The sequence below is a fragment of the Gossypium hirsutum genome, chromosome A05 (assembly GCF_007990345.1).
Source record: "Gossypium hirsutum isolate 1008001.06 chromosome A05, Gossypium_hirsutum_v2.1, whole genome shotgun sequence".
Classification (NCBI taxonomy): Eukaryota; Viridiplantae; Streptophyta; class Magnoliopsida; order Malvales; family Malvaceae; genus Gossypium; species Gossypium hirsutum.
Window position 1 is genome coordinate 71,185,308 of NC_053428.1, and position 8,460 is coordinate 71,193,767.

Consider the following 8,460-nt stretch of genomic DNA (forward strand, 5'->3'; position numbering starts at 1 on the left):
CCTCAAAGTAAGGACAAAGTTCAACCAGGGGAAAAGAGCGATATCTGAGAAACGTAGATTAGTCGTGAAGCTAGAGGACGGGTACAGGGCCTGAAGAGAAAGTCAAGAGTCAAAGCAGTGAACGCAGATCATCAAAAATCATGACGGAAATGGACATATGACAAGCAAGCCCAAGGCGCATAGCATGATCATGTAGGCATAAAGGCATTTAAGGTTAACATGTGCATATCATGATAACATCATGCATGACATATACATGTATTTTAGCAGAACAAGAAGTTTTGATGATAGCTGTACTGAATCAAAGGAAAGGACACTTGAATTCCACCAGATGACATCTTTTGGTATTTTGATGTTTTTATTTCTGTCTTTCAAAAAATTCAACTCATATTGCGAGAGGTGAGTTGGGCCTTAGGTCACACGCTGAGGTATTTTCAATTTCCGTTTCTTCAATTTATGCTTTTCAAAAAATCAACTCATATTGCGAGAGGTGAGTTGAGCCTCAGGACACGCTGAGGTAATTTCAATTTATGCTTTTCAAAAATTAACTCATATTGCGAGAGGTGAGCTGAGCCTCAGGGCACGCCGAGGTATTTTTAATTTCTGTTTTTCAATTTCTGCTTTTAATTTCTGTTTTTCAAAAATCAACTCATATTGCGAGAGGTGAGTTGAGCCTCAGGGCACGCTGAGGTATTTTCAATTTCTGTTTTTCAATTTTTGCCTTACAAATTCTGCTTTTCAAATCAACTCATATTGCGAGAGGTGAGTTGAGCCTCAGGACACGCTGAGGTATTTTCAATTTTCGTTTTTTTAATTTATGTTTCTAAAAAAATCAACTCATATTGCGAGAAGTGAGTTGACTCTCAGGACACGCTGAGGTAATTTCAATTTTTGTTTGTCAAAACTCAACTCATATTGCAAGAGGTGAGTTGAGCCTCAAGACACGTTGAGGTATTTTCAATTTCTGTTTTTCAAAAAATCAACTCATATTGCGATAGGTGAGTTGAGCCTCAGGACACGCTGAGGTAATTTCAATTTTTGTTTGTCAAAAATCAACTCATATTGCGAGAGGTGAGTTGAGCCTCAAGACACGTTGAGGTATTTTCAATTTCTGTCTTTCAAAAAAATCAGCTCATATTGCGAGAGGTGAGTTGAACCTCAAGACACGCTGAGGTAATTTCAATTTTTGTTTGTCAAAAATCAACTCATATTGCGAGAGGTGAGTTGAGCCTCAAGACACGTTGAGGTATTTTCAATTTCTATCTTTCAAAAAAATCAGCTCATATTGCGAGAGGTGAGTTGAACTTCAAAACGCTGAGATAATTTTTATTTCTGTTTCAAAATTCAACTCATACTGCAAGAAGTGAGTTGAGCCTCAAGACACGTTGAGGTATTTTCAATTTCTGTCTTTCAAAAAATTCAACTCATACTGCAAGAAGTGAGTTGAGCCTCAAGACACGTTGAGGTATTTTCAATTTCTGTCTTTCAAAAAAATCAACTCATATTGCGAGAGGTGAGTTGAACCTCAATACGTTGAGGTGTTTTCCATTTTTGTTCTTCAATTTCTGTGTTTCAAAAAAATTAGCTCATATTGCGAGTGGTGAGTTGAGCCTTGACTCACACGCTGAGGTATTTTCAAATTCTGTTTTTCAAATTTTGTTTTTCCAAAAAAAATCAACTCATATTGCGAGAGGTGAGTTCAGCCTCAGGACACGCTGAGGTATTTTCAATTTATTTTTTTTCAATTTATGTTTGTCAAAAAAATCAACTCATATTGCGAGAGGTGAGTTGAGCCTCAGGTCACACGCCGAGGTATTTTCAATTGATGTTTTTTCTTCTTTTTTTCAATTTATGCTTTGCAAAATCAACTCATATTATGAGAGGTGAGTTGAGTCTCGGGTCACATACCGAGGTATTTTAAAAATCTGTTTTACAAATTTTGTTTTAAAAATCAACTCATATTGCGAGAAGTGAGTTGAGCTTTGGCTCACGTGCCGAGCTATTTTCAATTTCTATTTTAATGTCTGTTTTTAAAGAGTCAATTCATATTACGAGAAATGAGTTGATCTCAGGATCACATGCCGAATAAAGAATAAAGATTGGAGCTGATTGAAGACACAAGATTTTGTCTCCCTGAAGTTGCAGTGGAGCTGATCGAGGATATCAGATCTTGCCTTTCTAAAGTTGCAGAATCTGACTAAAGCGATGGAATAGCATATTGAAGCTGTAAATCTTATCTTTTTGAAGTCACATTGGAGTAGATCGAAGCTACAAGGCATATATCAGAAGATGCAATGGATTTGATCAAGAAAACAAGATACAGTGGTTTGGAAAGAGACTACCTGGACGAGAAGAGCACCAAAGAAGTCCATACTTAGTAAGACCGGGCAAAATTGGCCTTTCTTTGTGTCTTTACTTTATTCCCGTTACACGATAATAAGTAAAGAGGGGCAGCTGTTGTAGGCCAATTTTAACCCATTTACATCAAAACCCAATTTAGCCTTACCTAACCCACCAAAATTAAACTCAAAACCCAAAATCTTAACTACCCAAAGCCCAATTTACATCAAAACCCCAATGGCCCAAACCCTAAGCCCAAATTAAAATAAAAAAACCTAGCCCACAACCAAAACTTTTCTCAACTAAATCCTAACCTTTGCCACCACCAACTCCACTAGCCACACTTGCTCCACCACCAACTCCACTAGCCACACTTGCTCCACTACCTACTCCACTAGCCACACTCCACCACCCCTTGTACCTACAAATGAAGACATAAACAATAAAAAATATTTTGTAAATGGCTATATAAGCCTTCTCATATTTTGTATTTAAGAGGAGGAAGAAGGTTTGGGGGAGAAAGTTATTGTAAAGGATTTTTGAGAGGTTTTTTTAGAGTAATCAAGGAGAAGAGTTATTGTAAAGGCTAGTTTTTGGAGAGAATAGTTTTTTTGGAGATTAATCAAAGATCAAAGCAAAAGAGGTTTCTTCGTCTATTCTCGTTTTAAGTTCTTTGTTTGCTTATCATTTTTTCTTTCAATCTTATTTTGTTTCTTTTATCCGACAGTAAAAATAAAAGGAGGAAGCTTATCTATTTTTACCGAAAAAGTTTTTTTTGAGGTCCGGCTGCCGTGTACGGTGGCGCCGACGGCGGCCGGCGGCGATCCGGTGACCGGACGGTGGCCGGCCTTGTGGCCGGAAATCACCCACTCTCTCCCTCTCTCTTTTTTTTGTTATTATTATATTTCTTAATATTATATTATATATATATTCTTTTAATATATTAGGTATATTCTAAATTCTATATTACGTATATATATATTATACTATTTTATGTATATATCTTTAATACTATATCATTTATATATATATATTTTTTACATGTTATCTTATGTATATATTTTAATTATATTATGTATGTATTTTTTACACTATATTATGTACATATTTTTAATATTATCACGTATTTATTTTTTATATATGTACATATTTATGTAGTATTATTAATAGTATTATTTTTAAACATCATTGTTATTTCTAATATATATATATTATGTACACTTTTTTATTTCTATTTTATTTTTTATTTGTCAATATTAATTATTATTATTCTAATATTTTGATATTTTAATATTTTATATTATTCACATCACTATTCGCATTTTTTACAATAATATTCTTAGATTTTTTTTACTATCATTTTAGAAACTTTTTACATTTTAATTTTAAGAATAAGGCAATGTACCGATTTTAACATTAAGTCATTGATTTCATCGCTATGTTGGGTGAAGTTAGTCGGCTCGTGTTAAAAACGGGATATCCTTCTAAAAAACCCAAAACTTACAACTTCTCATTTCCTTCAATCGGATCACACTTAAATGTCAAATTGAATTCGTATTTTTGAAAATCAAGACAACACGTGTTTAATAAGATACCAATTTTGAGCGTCGCGAGGGTGCTAATACCTTCCTCGCGCGTAACCGACTCCCGAACCCAACGTTACTCTGGCTTTTGACGTAGACCTAAATTCGGCCTTCATTTTTGTGCAAGAATAAGTTTTCTTTTCTAAAAAAGGATGAGTTATTAGGTGTTCGGTCATACTTAGAAAAAAGATCGGTGACGACTCCCTTTTTTAATAAAATCGAAAGTTAATTTTTTAAATTTTTAAATAATCGCCTCAATTAGCGATCGAAAGCGAAATTTTTACGTCACTACATACATCCTATTCCTATTTTCTTTTAACAATTTATTTTTTATTTTTATTTGTGTTACTGCCACAACTTATCGTGTCTGCAAAGCAAACAAGGGGCCAAAACCAAAAGAAAAGGCAATTTTTGTAGCATTCTCTTTTTGCTTTCAAAGCCGCCTTCATTTAAACTGTTTTATTTGTTTCAACTACACATTACCATAATATTTTTCCCTTTTATTATGTTATACCAATTTTATTTTTAATTTTCTTTTTGTATACTCATGTCCCATATTCAATTTCGTATATGGAACTAATCAACAATTTCACTGCTTTAAGTAGTAAAAACTTTTTTTAATATTTGTAAAAAAAACAAAAAACATAGACAACAAAAGCTCACTAAATTTGTTTACCTACAAAATTTGTTACCTGTTTTTTCGTTTTTTTTTTTGATAATATTGTTTGTGTAGACAGCCCCTTAAAGACCCCACCCTAGCCATGGTCAAAATGCCAGCACCACCATTGACGACTGGTTCGAACCAAAGGCTCCCCGTTGCGCCAAAACGGGTCCACCTGAGTCAGTTGGTCCACCCATTCTCCCACTCTGGCTAATCTGAATTTTTCCACCCTTTTTTTTAGAGCAATTTTTGCAACAAAGAATAAATTTGCTGGAAAACCTACTCCTCCAAAAATCGCTTCACAATCTTCACGCTTGGTTCCACCACTTCCCTTTCCCAAATCTCCCTCCATTCTAGTTCCGGCGCCGCCACCGCCGACGACTGCTTTTTCTTCATCAATGCTTGAAACGTCGCCGTTGCGTCGAATCTAGTGAAGTCCCATCCGCCCTCTCTCAGCCGTAGGATCTTTCCTATCTGTCTCTTTGCCAGTCGACACGTGTTATCTTTGATCTCCCGCAGGGCTTCCTCGTACGCTTCCCTCCGGCTCTGATCACGGTCCTTGTTGGGGACGACGCCGTTTTCTGGGCTTTCCCACGGCTGGTATTTCCTGAAATAGGCATCGAATTCGGGTACTCCGATTGCCTTCCGTAGCCCCACCATGACACCCGCTTTGGTCGGGTCATAGAACTGAGCCAACTCTTCTAACATCCCTGAGTCAAGCATTTCATCAACTCGTATGCATAGGTACTCACTGAGTACCGACCAAGCCACGTCGACCCAAAGGAAACAACAGTCATACCTCAACGCTCGACTCACTGAGCTTGACTCGGCAAACACGTCCACTTGAGGGTCAAAGGTTTCCACCAGGAGAGCATGAATGAAAGTGTTGGACCCACCAACAAGAAGCGGCAAGTTCCCACGCGAGGCAATGTCGGCGATGGTTGAACCCGCGGCGGAACGGAACTGCGACGGCTCCACGTCGGCGTCGATTGAGTCGAACTCGCCGAGAAGATAGTGCTGGACCCCTTTCCTTTCAGGGAGAGGGATCTTGTTCGTGGTTATATCTAAGCCGTTGTAAAGTTGCATTTTGTCTGAGTTTATGATTTGAGAGTGAGGGAAATGGGTTGACAAGTCGATGGAGAGGCGGGATTTTCCGGTACCAGTAGCACCCATGATGACGATGAGTTTGGTCTTGTTTTGGTTGTTACGGTGGTGGGGGGTGGAGGAGCCCATACGGGGCCACCTCGGACGCCGGTGGAGGGGAAGAGGACGGTGAAAAACCGGGGAATCGAGAGAATGAAAAGAAGAAAGAATATGTTCCATGGGGAAGGGGATAAAAAAAAAAAAGCTGGTTATGAGTTTATTGATGAGCTGTGTTTGTGAAGGGACATATACGGAAACCACTACTCCGTGTGCCTCTTGACAACTATTACAATTAGTACTGCCGTTGTTCTTTTTGGTTCTCACAGAATAACGCAAAGAGAGAGAGAGAAAGCTGATGAAGTCAAGTAATGGCGTTTGGCATATTATTCATTCGCCGGTTGTGTCAAACGCTGCGTTTTTCGGCATTCTGGGTTTCCATCTAATCTCACTGCTTCCTGCGTCACGCCGCCGATATCTCTTCCTTGTATATATAATCCAATAGGAAAAATATAAACAACACCAAGAAGAAGATGGGATGGGATGGGGTTTTAAGATTGAAACTAAACCTGGGCAATCAATGTATATCAGGTGGAAATGTGTATATATAAAGTAAACCCGCTATTTATATTGCTCTTAACATTGTTTTAACAATATATTTTTAAAAAGTAACTATTATAAATAAATATTAATAAATCTCGAATTTAGTGTTTAAGTTTAAGTATTAAATTTAAAGTTTAAGATTTTAGAGTATAGAAATTCAAATCTAGAGTTTAGAGTTTTAATATTTATTTATGTTTAAATAAAATTATGATTATTTATTTATAGGTTTTCTATTATTTTTGTTTTATTTAATAATAGCATATCGTATTATTATTTATTAATGATGCATTAAACTAGTGTGTTAGCTATGTATAAGATATTCTCCTATAAATTGAAATAAATCCTTTTATAAGAAATAAGGAAATACATCTATTAATTTGTTCGTTTAAGTATATTAGTATATTTATTATATTATTTTCTTGATTTAACTCTGTACGAGGTTTGTATCTATATGGATAAATTTAACTTAATTTAATATATGATTCATTCAATTTAGCCTAAAATTAAATTTTAAAAATTATTATTTTACCTCTATACTTTTAATTCCTTTGCAATTTAATCTCTAGCTCATAAAAATGAAAATTCATGAAATTCCACCACAACCACTATGGCCGAATATCAATTAGTCCTAGCATGCCCTATGTTTCATTTATTTCACAAATTCACCATGTAATGTTTTTTATTTTTCTATTTAGTCCCTATTTGACAATTTCATCAAAAATCTCTTAACAAAAGTTGATTATCTAACAACAACCATCCATTTTCTATCATCAAACATAAAAAATCATGTATGTTAATCAATGGAAAAACCCTAATTTTTGAACAGTTTCACAGATTAGTCCTTGAGCTAACTAGAATAAGTTACAACAATCTTGAAAACATAGAAATAATTAAAAACGGGACAAAAATACATACCAATCAAGAAAAAATGGAGATGGCTAAACCCTAGCTTAGGAGAACAATGAATTTTCGGTGGTGGCTTGATGAAATGAAGAAGATGAATGCCTTTTACTAATTTTAATTATCATTTAATTATCAAATTACTATTATAAACTTTAAAAACTTTAAGAATTACACAAAATTCCAAGCCATCATATTCCACTATCTTATTTATGGTCTAATTACCACATAAGGACTTCCACTTTAAGGTTCTATAGCTATTTAATACTTTTAGCTACAAGAACACAACTTTTACACTTTACGCGATTTAATCCTTTTTATCAAATTGAGCATGTAAACGGTAAAATTTCTTAACGAACGGTACTACTATCATGCTTTAGGAAATAAAATATTAATAAAATACATTTTTTGACTTTGGATTTGTTGTCCCGAAACCACTGTTCTGATTTCACTGAAAATGGGATGTTACAACTCTCCCCTTAAAGGGATTTTCGTCCCCGAAAATCTTATCAGAAAAGAGGTTTGAATATTATTTTCTCATAGCTTCCTCAGGTTCCCAGGTAGCTTCTTCTATTCCATGTCATTTCCAAAGAACTTTTACTAAAGCTATGTTCTTGTTTCTTAATTCTTTCACTTCTCGTGCCAGAATTCTAATCGGTTCCTCATTGTATGACATATCAGGTTGAATCTCAACATCCGTCAGGGAGATAACATGTGAAGGGTCAGATCAGTATCATAGTAACATAGACACATGAAAGACATTATGAATCTTTTCTAGTTCTTACGGTAAAGCTAATTAATATGCAACAGGCTTGATTCTTTTAGTAATCTTATACGTCCTGATAAATCGTCGACTTAACTTTCCTTTGCTACCGAACCGAAGAACTTTCTTCCAAGGTGATACTTTCAAGAATACTCTGTTGCCGACTTGGAACTCTATGTCTTTACTGTAATAGCCCAATTTTGGGCCTAGTCGGAACAGTGGCTTCGGAACCACTATTCCAAGCCCGGATAAAATTATTTTGATGTTATTTTATGTGATATAGCATGTTTATAAAGGTGCATGAAAATTTTGGTGTATTAATTTTAGCGACTTCTAGTCCAATTTCAAAAAAAGGACTAAATCGCAAAAAAGGTAAAAGTTGTATTTTAGTACCCCAAATGTGTCTAATAGCTAGAGTATTAAAATTAGGGGCCTTTAAAGTGAAATTAAACCCATTTTAAGTGTAGTGG

At 35.4% G+C, this 8,460-nt stretch overlaps 1 protein-coding gene across 1 annotated transcript; it reads right to left on the reverse strand.

The window, feature by feature from the left end:
* Window positions 1-4,834: 4,834 nt before the first annotated feature.
* Window positions 4,835-6,420, reverse strand: LOC107957227 (adenylate isopentenyltransferase). Its single transcript, XM_016892684.2, has one exon. The coding sequence runs from the start codon at window positions 5,905-5,907 to the stop codon at window positions 4,864-4,866; it is 1,044 nt and encodes a 347-aa protein (XP_016748173.1). The 5' UTR covers window positions 5,908-6,420; the 3' UTR covers window positions 4,835-4,863.
* Window positions 6,421-8,460: the final 2,040 nt, after the last annotated feature.

Coding starts and splice junctions, on each gene's coding strand:
- LOC107957227 (XM_016892684.2), bottom strand. CDS start 5,907: ATGGAACATATTCTTTCTTCTTTTCATTCTCTCGATTCCCCGGTTTTT.